At 57.8% G+C, this 18,261-nt stretch overlaps 1 protein-coding gene across 2 annotated transcripts in view; it reads left to right on the top strand.

The window, feature by feature from the left end:
* The first annotated feature begins 936 nt into the window (after window positions 1-936).
* The window catches only part of CUNH10orf90 (chromosome unknown C10orf90 homolog), a 94,838-nt gene continuing 77,513 nt past the window's right edge, over window positions 937-18,261 (top strand). Inside the window, exon 1 of one of the 2 annotated variants that reach the window (XM_036335663.1) lies at window positions 937-1,505. In XM_036335663.1, the coding sequence (XP_036191556.1) occupies window positions 1,266-1,505 (240 nt within the window). In that variant the 5' untranslated portion in view covers window positions 937-1,265. The remainder of the gene's footprint in view (window positions 1,506-18,261) is intronic. The other variant, XM_036335662.1, reaches the window with a different exon arrangement.

Genomic DNA, 18,261 nt, shown 5'->3' with positions numbered 1-18,261 from the left:
CGCTGCGTGTGGAGGCGCGGGGCCCTCTGTGGGCAGTGACCTTCTCAGGAGGGTCATTTGCAATCACTTCTCCATTTACCTGCCCCCATGGCTTTCCAGGTGGGGAAACAGAGTCACTGGGGGCCATCTCTGTGGGGGGGGAGAATTCCTGAGGGGAGGACATCTTGGCCTAGAGCCCCAGGAAGCCGCCCCCAGAGAAGAGCTGTCTGGGGCCTGGGAACACAGCCCGCTGCTCTCGTCAGCCCTCTCCTGCCCAGCCCCTGACCCTAGGCCAGCAGTTTCCGCCTCCGCGTGGGTACTGGGCTGACAGGGGTGGCACCCACACATGCCATGCCACGCGAAGGAGTCTGTCACACACCTGCATGTCTACATGATCACAGGTCAGGACCCAGTCATTTTCAGCGCCGTGTGAATGTCCACTCCTGACATTGACACGTCGGAGGCAGCCCAGCACCCAGCACACAGGCACCTGCCCTGGGAGGCCTGACCCTCTGCCCTTGCCCCTTCCTTACGTTTCCAATCGGTGCCCCATCCCCCGACAGCCCTGTGATGGCAGGTGCTATGATTCCCACTCTCCTCCTGGGAGACTGAGGCTCAGGGGGCGGGGGACTGCTCAGGTTTGACTGGGGACCCCCCAGCCCCCATCGTGTCCCACCCTCCTCGCTCAGCCCTGTTCCTCTAAGGCCCACTGGCCGCCGGCGCCGCTCTGAGCCCAAGTTCTCTTTGTCACGTGAATGTGTCTCTTATCTTCCCGGGCTGAGGTCACCCTTTGTGTGGCCGGAGCTGGGCTGGCCTCTCCCAGCCCCGGCATGGAAGAGCAGGAGCTGTAAGAGGCAGCCATGGCCACTTGTGGCTCCTTGGCCCGGCGTCCTGTAAATCATTTATGTGGGTTGGAGGGCCGGAGCCGTAACGCACGGAGCCTCCCGGTCACCGGTCACCGGGCGGATTCTGCCTTCAGGACGTGAGCGCAGGGACCCAGAGAAATGCATCTGAAATCAGAGAAGAATCCAGGCAGCCGGGGAACGCAGGTGGGAGCCTGGGAGTCGCTTTATGGCCCGTGAAGGTCACCCTGGAGAGCCCCGCGCACACACCTGTACCTGGGGCCGCTGGGGCATGGGGACAGGGAGCTGTGAGCTGGAAAACACTGGGGCAGGTCGGAGTCGGGCCACTTCCCCGGTCCCTCCTGCTGCGCTCAGTGCCCGGGTGAAACAAAGAAAATTGTGTCTGCCAGGCTGGCGAGCCGGAGTCACAAGATTGCGCGTGTCATGCAGCACCCTGGGACTCCTGCAGGGACCCGTCCGCTCGGGTCCGCCGCCCGCCACGCGGAAACCGCCGGGCGCCGGACCTTCCAGATCAAAGCCTTCAGCACGGAGTTGAAAAACCATGTGATGGCCATGGATTTCGTGAAGAGCCACTGGTTTCCCTCCCAGAGAAGAGCCGAAGTGTGTATCCTCCGTCTGTACCGCGGCCTGAAGCCGGCCGAGAGGAGCGCCAGCAGCTACGAGGTACCGTGACCTGGGCGGGGAGCAGGGGGCACGGGCCTCATCCGGGGACACGGGGGGGGGGGGGGGGGGGGCGGGGGGGCGCGGTGTTCAGCAGACGGACAGGTCAGATGCTCCATCATTGGTGTGGGGTTTTCCCCCAGGAGGCTTGGAAAAGACATTTCAGGTTTTGAACTAGGGGGCGGGGAGAAGCACATGGGATGGATGGGGTTTATACATGGCACATGCCTGCGTTTGCAAACATGTATCAGTGCTACAAGGAGTTGGATACATTGTATCCGCATGTAGTGACGCAGCCTTCCTGTGAGTTACATCTTCTGGGCGCTATACCTGTGCAATCATCTGTCTTTAAAAACAAATTCCTATTTGTTTCCGGATGTGGTCGGCAGCAGGGTAAACAGGGCTTGATCGAGGTGAAAAAGGATGGTTTCAGTTGGGCCGGTGAGAAGGGTCTTTCATGTGTGAGGGGAGCTCCGGTTTTCAAGCGGACGCTGCCTCTGGGGGGGGCGGAGAAGGAACCCCGGGGATTTCGAATGTCAAAATGAGGGACACAAATCACCCCGAAGCATATTTGCATTCTGCAGCCGGGATGAGCCCGCAGCAGTTACCGCTCCGAAAGTAAACACGCATGAAATCTGATCGCTCTTTATTGCACCGGATACATTATGAATGACATTGTAATTGACTCCCCTGTAGCTCACTTACCCATCTCTTTTGAAAAATGCAGCATGCAAATTGCTCATGTTTTATGAAAAGGGCACCTTTCTGAATATCGATGCTCTCATCAGGAGGGGCCCCGTGAATGCTGGCGCCTGCTCCGGCCTTTTGTTCCGCACGCTGGCTTCCTTCCTCCCGGGCAACCCGAGAACCCGCCGGGCCGGGTGCGAGGCCGGCTTCTGCAGTCCGAGCCGGGCTGTGAATTTCCATGCTCACAGCAGCGGTGGGAAGGCCACGGCCATGTCGGTGTTAATCAATCCAGTGGTCGCCGTCCGTGGCCCGGCGACCCAGGGCCGAAGGTGTGCGATGAGAGCACAGTGGAAAGAAGCCAGAGATAAAAGCCAGAGATGTGGTTCTCGCCACGTCATTAATTAGCAGGTGGGGACAGGACGTCATTGTGGGTTCTCCCTGCGGTGGGGCTCAGCCCTGGGGGAGGGAGACTTGTCGAGTTACATCCTCTTGCACTTGACAGAAGGGTTCATGGCGACCTTTTAAACCCCAACTGGCAGACAGCAGCTCTGTGTCCCCATTTTATTTTTCATGCACAAAACTTTACTTATTCCTAGAGTAACAGTGAAGATAATAGTGTGGTAATTTTTAAAAAAGCATCTTTGCAGGAGGCTGTAAAAAACTTCATCGTGACAGTCATCATTTTTTTGTAACCTGTTTCCCTGGCCTGCACCCCCCTCCCCCCGCCCCCTGCGTTACCAGTTACAGCCCACTGCAGAGGCTGCGTGCCTGCTGCCTGACTGGGGCCTGGAGTCTAACGTCTATGGTAAAGTGGGAGTGGGTCCCAGACCCTCCCCACCCATCAGGCGGGTCAGCTGGAGGGGCCTCACTGTGATTGGAGAAGTGGTCCAGGCAGGGCCTGCATCACCCGCTCAAGGGCAGGCCAACCTTGAGCACTGTCAGCGAGGACCCGTGCTTCCTGCCCCTCTGAGTCCCCCACTGCTTCAGGATCTAAGCGGCCCTTCAGAGCCTGAAATCGTCCCCACGCTGAACCGGTCGGACCCTTCCCGTGGGCGGGTCGGCACTATTTCCATTAGGGAACCGGGAGAGAGGCCGCTTCCCGGCTCACTTCCCACCCCGAACTGAGGGCGAGGCCAGTGCACAGCCGGGGCCTGTTCACCGCAGCCCGGGGCCCCTGTGGTCTCGCGGGCTCCAGGGCCATCGGTTCACCTGCGGGCTTTGCCCATAAAGAGCTCGATGGGCTGAGAGCGAGCCCAGCCCCGGACGGGCTCCCGGTGCACAGAGGTGCTCCGTGAGAGGCAGGCTGGTTCTCCCGCACACGTGACCTGGGAGCGTTCGTTTCTGTAAACGCGTATGGATTCCAAGTCCTTCCCGCGAGGACCTCCAGGTTGCTTGCGTTGAGTTTAAGGTCTAAGGCGGGCATTTTCCTAAGGCCGTGGCCTCGGTCCGGAGCTGTGTCAGCGCTCGGAGATGCTGCCTCTTATCGGAGATCGGAGATGAACCACGGCCCTGCCTAGCTCTGCCGCCCAGCACACTCCTTCTCTACTGACACCGTCCTATTGTTGTTGCTAATCCTCACCCAGGGATATTTCCCATTGAATTTTAGAGCAAGGGGAAGGGAGGGGAGGAGGCACACAGACAAAAGTCCATCGATGTGAGAGAGACACATTGATTGGTTGCCTCCGGGGACTGAGCCTGCAACCGAGGTACATGCCCTTGACCGGGAATCGAACCCAGGACCCATCAGCCTGCAGGCTGACACTCTATCCACTGAGCCAAACCTGCCGGGGCTGAAACTGTCTTTTAATAGAAAAGAGGAGCTGACCTGTTGTGTCGTCAGGTAACCAGGGTTGGATGCCGACGGTGGCGAGGGCCACCAGGGTCGCCTATTTGCAGAACCTGGATCCTTCCTGGTCCCCAAATGCCTCCCTCCCCCCCCACAATTACAAACAGCGTGTGAGGGCTCCTACCCCTGCACATACTGACAGGTGTCCGACATCCACGTAGCTGTAACGGACCCGTGTTTGCATGCTCGCCGCTGTCAATGCTGGGAGCGGGGCCGCGCCCTGGGATTCCCGGGAAGCAGAGCCTGGACGCCTCGCGGACCTGCGGACGGAAGGCCACGGGCACTCAGATGCGTGTGCGTCTCCCGGGCCTTGAATGGGAGTTGGCATCTCCTGATTGATGGTGGAGCCCTTTCTGAGGACAGGCGCGGGCGGGGGCAGCCAGGCTCCCCATCCGTCTGCCGAGAGCTGACAGTTCCTAATAGTGCGACGAGCCGGGGAACATCTCTGTGTTTGGTCCTTGCCACTTGGCCATGCCTCTCGAGGCTTCTCAGAGCTTCCATCATTTTCATCTCTCCTTCCCACTCATCTTTCTGTGGTTGTTCTGTTTTCGGATTGAGCTGGCGGTGCTCAATTCTGGCTGAATGGACCAATCAGGGCGCACCTTTATTTATTTTTTCATGTACAAGCATTTCCCGTGTTTAACCTATGCATGTTGATGAGTTTGGGCCGTATACACACAGGTGATACCGTCCCCACAATCCAGGGGCTGAACTTATCCACAAGCTCTAAAGTGTCTGCGCGTGCTTCTGTGGGCTGCTTTCTGTGTGATTTGGGACATCCCGTTGGCATGTTTTGAAGCGCAGTGGCGTGCCGTTCCTGTGGGCGCTACATTACAGCGACTGCGACAACCCACCCATCCCGCCAGCCGAAGCTTTATGCCCTCGGAGCCGCAGGTCCCGCCCCCACGGCCTGGCCCGGCCCGGCAGCCCCGTGCCATTCTCCGCGCCTAGGATCAGCTGGTCTGGATCCCTCACGCAGGCGGCCTCCTGCGGCGGTGCCCTTGGCGACGGGCTTGCTTCACTCAGCGGAGTGCCCTCCGCCCCGGCCGCGGGGCTTTCCTTTTTCCGGCTGAAGAGCGTGCGCTCAGTGTCTGCTGCGTCCTGTCAGTGTGTTCATCTGCGGACGGACATCCGTTTCCTCGGGGCAAACTCTAAAAGCTCGTGTGATGGAGCCCGGCCCAGGCCACGGGCAGGGCAGGGGTCTGTGTTGTGTCCTCGACCAGCCTGGGCCTCTACCCGAGCGGGCGGCTGGGGCTTGCAATCAGTGGGGTCTCTTGAGGCTTCTCAGCGGACGTGTGTCGGGGGGCAGTGGGTCTCGGTCAGGGGTGGCTCCCCCAGCCCAGGGGAGGTTTGATAATGTCCGGAGGCATTTTGGGTTGTGACAGTTTGGGGGAAGATGCTACTGGTACCTACGGGGTGGAGGCCAAGGATGCTGCTGACGACCCTCCGGCGCCCAGGGTGGCCCTCGGCCCAGCAGCCAGGGACTCCCCAGATGAGTCGCCAAAACGGCCCTGAATGGAAGGCCCAGCACCCCCGCCCCTCCCCCCCTCTCCCCCATGTTCAGCTGCAAATCTGACATTCGACAAGAGGACACGGAGACCGTGAGCTCAACCGCGTCACAGTCCCGCCCACGGGCCCAGCGGCATTTTTCCTGGGGGCGCATCTCTCTCGGAGGAGCTGTGAGGACCTTGATTCAAGGATCAAATGGCCTTCACGCTCCAGTGGCCTTCGGAACCCTCAGGGGAACATGTTAAGAACACAGAGCCCTGGGAAGGGTGAGTTCCAGAGATCCATGTTTTTAACGTGAAAACTCCGTCATCCTGTTTGCTTTTCCTTATATATCCTGGAGCCTCTCCCCTGATTGCAAGCCCCATCCTGTTTGCTTTTCCATATATATATATATATATATATATATATATATATATATATATGTGTGTGTGTGTGTGTGTGTGTGTGTGTGTGTGTGTGTGTGTGTGTGTATTTGTTGTTGTTGTTGTTGTTGATTCTGCCGCGGGTCTGACACCGGATCTGGAAGTTCCAGGCTAGTATTTCGGAACCGCGTGCAGCCAGGAGAAAACGACAGAGACGCCTGTGGTGCTGCCCGTGTTGACGCGGCCGGTGTGAAGGTCATGGGCGGGGAGGCAGGACAGAGAGGGCAGTGCCAGGGCCGGGCACCGAGTGCAGGACAGTGGGAGGCGGGGCTGGCACGGAGGGACGGGGTCGGAGGATCCCTGAATGGCCCCATTGATCGCCGCAGCTGTGTCAGGCACATGAGCCGTTTCCAAAGAGACACGTCTGCGAGGCCCAGAGGGTGAGGCGGGCGCCCAGGGGCCCCGTGAGCAGCGGCCGGAGGATCCACGCTGGTCATGTCCTCGGAGGCTGTGCTGCCCGCGTGGTGCTGGCGGGTGGGGCGGCGGGGAAGCAGCGGGAACCCACGGACCTCAGAGGGGAGGTCAAATGGCCCGAGTCCAGTGGCGACAGGCACGGTGCCGTGTGACTTCCTCTCTCCTCCAGTCCCGGCGCCTTTCCTTCCCATGGCCCCTCCTCCCCGAGGCCCTTTCCCTGGGCGCCCCCTTCGTTCCTAGGTCTCATGGGGGTCCCGCCACCCTCCCCCTTGCTGCCCAGGCGCTCTGCCGCCCCGGTGGTCACAGGACGCAGTCCCCACGTCCTGGATGCCTGTCAGCCGGCACCCTCAGCTCCTTGAGCTCCAGGGCCTTGCCACGTGGGTGCAGCCCCAGGCAGTTTACATTATGTCTGTTCACTTTTTCTTTTTTAATAAATTTTTATTGATTTCAGAGAGGAAGGGAGGAAGGAGGGAGAGAGAGAGAGACATCAATGAGGAGAGAAAATCATTGATCAGCTGCCTCCTGTAACCCCCCTATCGAGCCTGCAACCTGGCCTGTGCCCTGACCAGGAATCAAACTGTGACTTCCTGGTTCATAGGTTGATGCTCAACCACTGAGCCATGCAGGCCGGGCTGCTTTTTCAAGGATGGCAGGATAGTTTCTGTGCTTGAACCAGTCTGACTCCTTTTTAAAGACACACCTGATGGGGGCAGGCCCACCTGGGAGAGCCTCCCTTCTGAGTGACTCAACATCAACTGATTAGCAACCTTAATGACACCTACAAACCCTTGTGCCACATAGCATAGTTGAATTGTGGAAGTGCCAGTCCATCATGTTGTCCGGTTCTGCTCGCACTCAAAGGAGAGAGAACATCTAGGACCTGGGCACCAAGGGGTGAGAATCTTGGGGGCCACCTGGGTCTTCTGCCAACCACAATCAATAATAATGAAAGCGTAATATGCTAATTAGACCGGTCATCCTTCCAGACGACCTTCCAGACGAAGCTGGGGCCGAGGCAAGGTGCCGCAGCTGCAAGGGCCAAGCCCCTGGCATGAATTTCATGCATTAGGCCTCCAGCATATTTTAAGTGTTCGTATCTTTGCAGAAAAGGAAATGAAAGGACTTGCAGGCACATAGGTTGGAGCCTTTGCGAGTGTCATGATGAACGGTGTCCCTAGTCTGCTCTAGCTCACCACTGCGCCCCCAGCACCAGGCCAGCCCTCAGGAAACACCGGGTGGATGGATGGATGGATGAATGGATGGATGGATGGATGAACGAACGAACAAAAGTACCTGAAGTGTGTTTGGATAAAAACTTGAGGCCGGAGGGAATGACGGTTATGACATCGTTTATGTAAGAGATCTTCAGATTCGATACTGACGTTAGGGTCCCGTAAGAGCCACTCACTTTCCAGTGATTGACAGACACACAGACAGACAGACAGATGAACATCAGCTCCAGTTCTCCCACGTGAAGCCCCCAAATGGAGGCCACTCACTGTGTTCCTCCCACTTTTCCTTGTTGTTGCTAATCTTCACTTGAAGATATTTTTTCATTGGTTTTTAGAGAGAGTGGAATAGAGAGGAAAAGACAGAGAGAAACATCGATGTGAGGGAAACACGTCAATTGGTTGCCTCCTGCACGTGCCCTGACCAGGGCCCGGGCTGGGGAGGAGCCTGCAACCAAGGTACGTGCCCTTGACCGGAATCGAACCCGAGACCCTTTGATCTGCAGGCCAATGCTCTGTCCACTGAGCCACACTGGCCAGGGCCGTTTTATCCCCTTCATTAATCACATCCCAAATGGAGCGGTTGTTCGGTTTCCTCTCTGTGCATCTAATTTAAATCGCTCCTCCATCCAGAAAGGACTTTGAGGCGGCTCCCAGAACGAGCACCCTGACAAACACCAGCGTTTCGGGGTAATAATGTCTCAGAGAAACAAACAGGGCTGAGGGCGACGGGGAGTTATTTCCTTCAAGTCGACAGCAAGTTGCTCGCCACACTGCATGGATGACTAGGCACACCTGCCAGCAGAGCAGCCTGCAGCCCGTGGCGGGGGAGGGGGGTTGGGGGGCGGCCCCCAGGGGCTCCCCTGCTGCGGGGCCCAGATGCCTCCGGTCCGGCTAGGACAGAGTTCACAGCACTCATGACGTCAGCGACAATGTGCTCACGTCCCCGCTAACGAGTTCTGGACATGCTGGCTTCTCAGACACGCCCATTGCACGTGCCTGCTCAGGAGCACAGCCCGCCGCCCCATGGGACTTCACTTACACGACAGAGTCCAGAGATCACGTGAAAAAGTTCAAGGTGGTGCCCGGCCAGTGTGCTCAGTGGTTGAGCATTGACCCATGAGTTCGATTCTCAGGTTGCAGGCTTGATCCCCAGTAGGGGGCGGGCAGGAGGCGGCCGGTCGATGTTTCCCTCTCACATTGATGTTTCTCTCTCCCTTTCTCTCTCCCCAACTCTCCCCCTCCCTCCCTCTCTTCCTCCCTTCCACTCTCTTGGAAAAGCAATAGAAAAAATGTCCTCAGGTGAGGATTAACAAAAGAAAGCCTTGTACAGGTATCATTTGCATACATTAATATTCATACATTTTCAAGTGTACAGTTCATTTTGTTTTGACAAATGTGTGTAGTCCTGTAATCAGAACCAAATCATGACGTAGGTGTCCTACCTGCCCAGGAAGTTCCCTGAGCCCTTTATACCCAGCCCCTCCTCGTCTCCCCTCCCCCTGCCCCCCCCACCCCCCCCTTCCCGGCAGCCGCTGATCTGCTCTTTGCCACTGAGTGTTACCGGTCCGGCATGTCCCATAAGTGAAAGCTCAGTGCGTGGTTTCGAGACCATGGTGAGTCTCTGTGACGGCCTTTGGCATCTTAATAAGCAGTCGGTGTTGTACTGAGACCGAGGAGGAGGGAGGCCTCGGGCCGATTCAGGTGGATTTGCGTTTTCATCCCGACTCTGCTGTTCAGTGGTTCTGACCCGGCACCGCTGCCTCATATACAAATAGAGCTCATCAGAGTCCCTGCACCGGGCAGGTGTGGAGGGTGAAGAGAGGGGCGGACGGAGGGAACTTGGGCACCGCGTGGCTCATGCAAAGAGCTCAGGAACACTCCGGAGTTTATCCTATTATGGTTGATGGTATTATTAACACTAATATCAAGAACAACGTTCCCTTACTTTAGAATGGGGTGATAGTGGTACCTCCTTCTCGGGTTGCCATGGAGATTACGTGATGCCTGGGAAGCACAAGGTGCCTGGGCCACAGTGAGCTCCCTACCCTGCAGTCTTACCGTGATCCTGTCACAGAACCGTGAGGGCCTGCGATCGCTCACGAAGTCGCAGCTGTCATTCCCCCTCGTTCTGAGGAGGTGAGAGCCAGCTGTCAGAAAGGCTCCATGGCTCTCCGGGTGAACAAAGGGGTTGCCAAAGCAACCAGCTGAGAGATAAGGTCTTTTCCCTGCCGGCCGGGATGGGACGGAGCTCCTGTGCACAGGGAGCCAGACAATAGGAAGTCCCTGCGTCCCTTTGTCTTTCTGCCTCTGTGCCTTTGAAAGGAGAAGAGCGACAGCCGTTGAATGAAAAGTTGGTGGGTCGAGTGGGTGATCGGACTCTCAGGCCTCTGCGGGTTTTCCGAAGTTGGGGGAACTGAGTTCCATCGGAAAGGATGTCAAGAGTTCGGGGCTCTCACCGAGGGAGACAGGAGACGGCAGCCGCGAACAGTTTCTGGGGGGAAAAAGGAGTTTCCATCCATTGGGCACAAGAAACGGATCTGTTCTTAGCATCATCGTCTCCATTTTCAAGATGGAGAAGACGACAGGAAGCAGAAAGGAATCTGCCGGGAGGAAGGCTGAAGGAAGCGGGGACTCTGCTCCATCGGACTGTGCCGCGGGGTATTAACCACCCTCTCTCAGCGTCCTTCCCCACAGACATCTCCAGCCCAGTGTGTCCTCCTGGCTGTCCTCACTCACCCCTGCCAACAGGCAGGGGGCTGGGGTCCCCCTGGTGAGCTCTCCATGCACCCCTCTCCCGAGGCACCCGGGAGGCTGTCTCCCCACGTGCGTCTCGCCCACGGACGCGTCCTCAGAATAACACATCCTCTCCCCCCCCGCCCCCCCGACCTGCCTCGTTCTCACACCAGCGTCCCGCCAGGCCCCACCCTTGACCACAAACGCCAAGGAGAAAGCAAGGAGACCCCGGGAGGCCGAGTCTTCCTTCGCATCCTGACACGGGAACGGTCCTGCCATTTGCAATCGAGAAAGGATATTATCTCCGTAATGAAAGGCAATTGAGAATCCAAATGGAAAATCCGACGTGCTCCATGCTGATTTATTTTCGATCAGGAGACGTGGAAGCAGATGTGAGCACGAGGAGCCGGTGCATGAAGGGGAGGCCGGGCGGACGGAGAGACCGGGTTTGAGTTACCGCAGGTGCAGGTCGCACTGACCAGGAAGGACACGGTGGATCCGCAAAGGCTCTGATGTGAGTTCCAGCTGCAGAGGAGGGCTCAGGGGGTGGATACCTGTGATGGACGGAGACCTGCCGTGCCCTGGATTAGCCCTGGAGAGGGTGTCCCGCCCTGACAGAGGCCCCGCTGGCCCAGCGGCAGTCCAGCCGGGGCTTCCACCCATCGGCTTGCTCTCTCCCTCTAGTGGGGTCTCCCGCGTCCCCACGAGGAGGCACCAGGAGGCTGAGAACACCTGGCGCTCTGTCCTGCCCTCCTGCCGGCTGACACCTGGCACTCTGTCCTGCCCTCCTGCCAGCTGACTCCAGCGACGTCTCCCCTCATCCCGGAGGGAAGGCCTAGCCACATGTGCCCCTGGCCTGTAACCACGTGGGGCGCGTGCGGATGCGGGGTCTCTCTTCTGGCTTCTTCGCGGTTCTGTGTCCAGAAGGGGCAGAGGGGAGGCTGGGAAACCCTGTTCCCTCCCTCCTTGCCTTCCTAGGGCGTGGAAAGCTCCAGACCCTGCTCTACGCCCGCAGTGCTTTACGGAGCCCAGGAGCCATCCCTAACAGTTACCTCCACCACCCTGCAGACACACACGCGCACATGCATGCCAACACACACACACACACACACACACACACACACACATGCATGCAAGCACACACGTGCGCACACACGAACACACGTGCAAACGTACACACAAGCGCATGCACACACACAGAGAGACTAACATGGGGGATGCTGAGAACACGCCTTCTAGGAGGACAGGGCCCTGGCATTCAGCAGCTCTGTCACTAGGGGGAACCCCGACTCCCCTCCCCAGCATCCTTGTCCATAAAAGGCGGAGAGAAGGCCTGTCCTGAGGGGCTGGTGAGGGGCTGATGGAAAGCCCTCACCCCGAGGCTGGTCAGTTCCTTTAAAACATATTTTATTGATTTTTTACAGAGAGGAAGGGAGAGGGATAGAGAGCTAGAAACATCGATGAGAGACAAACATCAATCAGCTGCCTCCTGCACACTCCCCACGGGGGATGTGCCCGCAACCAAGGTACATGCCCTTGACCGGAACCGAACCTGGGACCCTTCCGTCCACAGGCCGACGCTCTAGCCACTGAGCCAAACTGGTTAGGGCTGGTCAGTTCCTTTAATACTAGTATCTGCAGCGCCCAGCCACCATTCTCCATCCACAACGCGGGGGCCCAACGTGATTCCAGCACGACTTCTTAATTTTGTCTCAGAAAGGTAACACGGCACGGCATTCCCAGCGGGATCCGACTAGCGCCCTGTAATGAAGCTCACTGATGCTTCCGCAGTAAAATGTATGAATATTCACACTCAGTGCAATCCATTAATTCTATAAACAGCCGCAGGGCAGTTCGAGGAAGGCTTTGCCGTCAGATCAGTTTCCTGCAGACTCAGTGAGGAATACGCTCGCCTTCACAGCTTTATGGGCTCAGCCTCGCAGGGCAGGGCTTGGGGCCCAGGGAGGGCACACGGGTGTCGTGAAGGGAGAGTCGGCAAACAGAAGGCACATCAGCACCAGCCGCGTGTTGCTCAGGGCCCGGCGTTGAAGGCAGGGCCTGGGCGGTCGGAGAGGATTTGAGGGCTCTCTGAGGAGCCACTTCCTGTAGGAGGAAGGCTCTCAGGTTACTGGGTCTATAATGCTCAGCTCTCGCTGGGGCACAGCCTCTGGCTGCCAAGGGTGCAAACAACAAAAGCAGCCCCACCCTGGGTGCTGATCCCGCCTGCAGCCCGCGGGGCATGTGGTGTGTGCGTTAGCATCTCCACTGCGACTTCTGAGATTGGGTCCCTCGTGGTTAATCGATGTGTCAGTATCTAGTGCAGGGGTGGGCAAACTTTTTGACTCGAGGGCCACAATGGGTTCTTAAACTGGACCGGAGGCCGGAACAAAAGCATGGATGGAGTGTTTGTGTGAACTAATATAAATTCAAAGTAAACATCATTACATAAAAGAGTACGGTCTTTTTTTTTTTTTAGTTTTATTCATTTCAAACGGGCCGGATCGGACCCGCGGGCCGTAGTTTGCCCACGGCTGACTAGTGAATGTCCATGTTTAACCCAACGCCCATCCAGCGATCTGACGGGGTGGAAAGGGAACATGAGGTGGGATTCTTTGACCGACCAGCAAAATCCGCGGGAGCCGGTTATGGCTTCTCCCTCCCGCCGGCCTCGTTGTGGATTTAAAACCACCAGGAACCTGCCCTTTCCGCCTCGGCCGAGCGAGCACGGGAGACCCGGGAATAAGTGTTTGTCGCAGCGCACAGTCCTTTCTGGGGCACGGAGCGGTCTGGGCTGGTTCTTGATTTTCTAAAAACAATAAGGTGCCTTCTTGACTGAAGGTGACCTCCCGGCAAATAAAACTGTAAGACGGGCAGGGTTCTGTCTACCTTCCGGACCCACAGCCGGCTCTTCTCACCCTGCAGGTCACTCTGCCTGGACAGAAAGGAGTCTTTCCATCGCAGGGAACTCGGGGCTCAGGGCTCGGCCCTCCTGGGCGATGGCGGTCCCTCTCCCGCCCCCGCTCACCCCCTGGGCTTTGCTTTTATCAGTGACGCCATGTGCCCCGGAGTCTTTCCTCCTCGGACAGGAGAGGGTAGCTCAGGGGCTCCGGCTGAGCACACGGGCTCTTAGGCCGGCCACGCCTGAGAAAACCCACACGGCCGAAACCCGGTCGTCTACGCAGCCGGGACGGGCGAGGGTGGCTGAGTGTGCGGCTGGGGCGCGGGCTGTGCCGGGCATGAGTAATGGGACCAACGTGAATCCGCTCAGCTCGGAGCGGGCGCAATTAAGAGAGGCGCGGTGTCTGTGCGCCCATAAATCACTTTTTATGAAGCTTCAATTCATAGCCACTAAACTGTAAAAAACACTGTGTGAGATGGTTACAGTCGGCGCTCTTACTAAGTTTGTTAACTTAAGTGATGTGAGCACAAGTTTTTTTTCTTCTCCCTTTCATGAGAGAAATGACATGGGTTTAGGTCGGATTTTCGGCTGGGGCTGTAATAAGACTACTGGGTTGATAGAATAGATCCACTTAGACCCTCTGGCAAAAGTAGGTTCTAGAAGAATGTTTTCATGTAGCAAATTTCGTCTTTAATCCCCATTTTAGTGTTCCTTTGTCAGTGTGGCAGGTCAGTTGGTGTCTATAACTACGTGTGTGTGTGTGTGTGCGTGTGTGTGTGTCCATGTGTAGGCGTGTGAGTGTGCACGCATTGACAGCTTCGCTCGCCATGAACCAGCACCACCTGATCTCAGGGACCCGGATCCCTCCCTGGAACTGACAGTCATTCCCAGATGACAGGGTCATTTCAGAGTCGCTTCCATAGTCCCTCCTGCTGCAGCCCCACGCGAGGCTTCTGCTGACTCTTCCACAGTGACCGATGCTGCGTCTGGACCCTTTAGCCCCAGCCAGGAGCTGCGTGTGGCGAGGACGGAATCGCTGCTGCTGGTGTGAGCGCGGGCTCAGGGCTCAGGGCTGAGGGCTCAGGAGCGGGTCTGGCCTCCTGCCCCTCAGAGCGCGCAGGCGCCCCTGGGAGCAGCCCGCTCCGGCGACCTCCATGTGGACACGTGGGGTCTCTTTTTGTACAACAAGCCCAGCTCAACATGGGCCTCACGGGCACTTCCACCGGGTGCGCACACTTAGCAAGGCACTTAGCCGGGTAATGACTCAGAAACCGGGCGCCCGCAGCCCGAGGCCGGGCTTAGTGTCAGGCTGCTGAAGGCACCCACGTGAGCCTGTGCGAGCAGCTGGGGCACCTGCCTCCTGCCCCCCGCTTCTCTCTCTCCCTCCCTCTCTCTGCCCTTCCCTCTCTCTCTCCTTCCCTCTCTCTCTGCCCTTCCCTCTCTCTCCCTCCCTCCCTCTCTCTCTGCTCTTCCCTCTCCCTCTCCCACTCCCTCCTCCTCCCCCTCCCCCTCCCCTCCCCCTCCCCTCTCCCTCCCCTCCCCCTCCCCCTCCCCCTCTCCCTCTCCCCCGTCTTCCTTTCTGCTTAGATCCACCTGTGTTTCCAAGTCCCGATTATGGACGAACACCTGCCAGGGAGCTGGGGTTCAGGTAGGAGGCGAGTCCTTGTTAAAGGAAAAGGGCTCGTGGCGCCCGTGACAGTGGTCGGGGGTTCTCTCTGGGGAGGGTTTATCCAGGGGCCTGCAGCAGGGGCGGCTGGGCTCCCCTCGATCACCACCAGGAAAAGCGGGAACTAGAGCCGAGGCTCAGGGCGTCGGAGGAGGGGCCACTTCTAAGGGGAAACCCAGGGCCAGGGTCTGTGTCCGATGGACTGACAGGTGCTATGAGGAGTCTGATCAGATCTCGGGGGGCAGGATTTTCTGGAAACAGACCCAGCAGGGTTCTTGCTAAAATTGGATCAAATGGGCCACTGACGGAGCCTGAGGGTGAGGCCTGGTCCCAGGGAGTTCTCGGAGGAGCCTGCACGGTGGGTCGGGTGTGGGCAGGGCAGGGCACTGAGCCATCGGAGGCTGGGAACTGACTTATCAGGCGGTTGGGATGAGGGAGACGTGCGAGAGGGTCCTGGGTGGACAGATGGTGCTGACAAGAACGAGGGGGGGAACCCGGGATCCCGGAGGCTTACGGGGTCCAGGGGTGGTGTCAGGGGAGGACCCTGAGTGTGTGAGGCTCGGACAGTGCGTGAGAGAGGTCGCCTGCCCTCCATGCCAGGGAAGCCGCCGGCCGCTCGGGGCTGCGATCAGGAGACGGTCAGGGTCATAGATCTTTTCTTTTCTTGTTTGTTTTTTCTTTTTCAATCCTCACCAGAGGATATTTTTTTCCATTGATTTTTAGACAGAGTGAAAAGGAGGAGAGAGAGAGAGAGAGAGAGAGAGAGAGAGAGAGAGAGAGAAGCACCGATGTGAGAGAGACACAACCATTGGTTGTCTCCTGCATGGGCCCGACCAAGCCAGGATCCCTGGTGACTGGGACGCGGGCAGCACGGAGCGGGGAGCATAGAGCCGGTCCTGTCTGGGGTGCCGAGGACGGTCGGGCCAGATGCCCCCCCTCATTAGCGGTCATCAGAAATCGTTACCAGGGGCCTGTCTCATGTGCTGTGAACGTGCGACATGGGCTTCTCCTTCCCGCGCCAGGAACACAGAGCTGGCATCGAAGGAGCTGCCGCCACGAGTGGTCACCCTTCCCAGCCACTCGGGGAGAGGGCGGCCATGGTGCGTCCTGCTGCGCGAATCCCCAGTGCCGCCACCGCGAAGGCTGCCTCTGCCCCTGAGCCCAGCGAGGCTGTCTCGTGGGGAGCACGGGCGTGTGCTTGGCAGGGGCATGGGGAGCCCCGTGGAGACCCCAGCGTCCACACAAGGGCCGTTCCGAGGTCTCTGCGGAGGCCAGGGTGAGCCTGGGTAGAGCAGGGGCAGACAGCGGGGACTGCTGCTTGGGGGTGGGGGGAGTGGGGACCATGCAAGCACTCACCTCCTGGCCCCTCCATGGTGACGGGGACCACGAGTTGCGATCCACCCATGAGCAGCGTGGAGGCTGAGCGGTGGGCAGTAGGTGAGCCTGGTCTCGGAGGAGCTGCGGGGACCAGATGGAGGACAGGAAAGGGTGTTGTGTGGCCAAGGAGACCGTCAGGTGTGGTGGCTGCCAAGTGTTCAGAACTGCCCACTCAGCAGAATCAGCCCCAAATGACTCTATTGAACGGCTTCACGCGGAGAGGCAGGAGCCAATGAGACGCATCGTGGGGACTGACCTCGGCAAGGTCAGCGCCTCCCTTGGCTCAGGTTCCCGGTGGCAGTCGGACTCAAGCAGGGGGCTCGTGTGGGGGCAGGAGTTCTCTGAAACCAGGAGCCGGGAAAGCATGACTACCGTGGCATCATGGCATTCAGTCGCCCACCCTCATCCCTTTCCTCCTCCCTCCCTTTTTCCCTTTCTTCCTTACTCCCTTCCATTCATCCATCCATCCTTCCATTCTTCCATCCATCATGCATCCATCCATCCATCATACATCCATCATGCATGCATGTATCCATCTACCCATCCATTATGCATCCATCCGTCCATCCATCCATCCATTATACATCCATCATGCATGCACGTATGTATCCATCCACCCATCCGTTATCCATCTTATCCACCCATCCATCCATCATACATCCATCATGCATGCATGTTTGTATGCATCCACCCATCCATTATCCATCTATCTATCCATCCATTCATCCATCATACGTCCATCATGCATGCATCCATCCATCCACCCACCCAACATCTAACAGATGACCACTTTGAGAAAGGCCCTGAAAATACATACATAAATAAGACCGAGACCTTGGCATTTTGAATTCACCACAACAAATAAACACCCGGAGACCCCAAGAACATAAAAGCCAAAGAGACCCTTACAACCTGGTCCTGTTGGCCCACAAGAGGACGGAGTCACAGAGCAGCTCCGACCCAGCCAGGCCGGTCGAGGCCCCAGGCCTGGCAGCTGCCCGCGGAGGGGCTTTCCCACCCACACGGAGGCACCGTCTTAGGATCGGGAGAAACTGGGCTCCGTGGATTGGGCAGCGTTTGTGCTTTTGCCTCCCATTGAGGACCATTGCCTGGAGGACTGTGAAATCCAATTATATTGTTAATATTTCATGTGAGGCTTCCCACCTGTGCTACTTAATTTGTATGCATGCATGAAAAGACATGCTTGCCCATGTAAATGAAATGATTTTATGTCAAGTGGCCGTCTGAAGGGTTGTTGAGTTCCTTTGCAGAGTAGACATGTGCGCACCTCTCCTACTAGAGCGTGGTGGGCGCGTTGGGGCTGGGACCACGGCTGCAAGCAGGGGTATCTGCCACCTCGGGTGCAGTGCTCTCGGCCACTGAGGCTCAGGGGAAGTGGTGACTGCTGAGGGGGGCACAGGGGTGCCCGGGAAGCGGGGAGGATTTCATAGAGCAGGGCTCTCGGCCTCAACCTCTTGACGTTGGAGCCAGTAACTCTATAGTGGGGTGTCCTGGGCACCGCAGGGTGTGAGCTGCGTGCCTGGGCCCTACCCGGTGCCGGCAGCACCTCCTCCCGCAGTCAGGAAACCCAAAATGCCTGCAGACGTTACCAACTGTCCCCTAGAGGCTAAAACGGCCCCAGTGGGGAACGCTGTCATAGAGCTTAAACACAACATTCATGGAAAGAGAATTCCGATTCAGGGGAGGAGAGAGCAGAGCCTGACAATGGGCAGGGCCCGCCGGTGTGTCTCAGTGGTTAACCATCGACCCATAAACCAGGAGGTCATGGTTTGATTCTGGTGAGGGCACATGCCCAGATAGCCAGCTTGATCCCGAGTAGGGGGCGTGCAGAGGCAGCCGATCAATGATTCTCTCTCATCATTGGTGTTTCTAGCTCTCTCTCCCTCCCCCTTTCTCTCTCTGAAATCAATAAAAACCTGTTAAAAACACAGTAGAAAGATAGGTCTGGGTGTC

Source organism: Myotis myotis, unplaced genomic scaffold (assembly GCF_014108235.1).
Source record: "Myotis myotis isolate mMyoMyo1 unplaced genomic scaffold, mMyoMyo1.p scaffold_m19_p_15, whole genome shotgun sequence".
In the NCBI taxonomy this organism is placed as follows: Eukaryota; Metazoa; Chordata; class Mammalia; order Chiroptera; family Vespertilionidae; genus Myotis; species Myotis myotis.
Note: the sequence above shows the minus strand (reverse complement) of the source record. Positions and strands in the feature narration are given on the sequence as shown.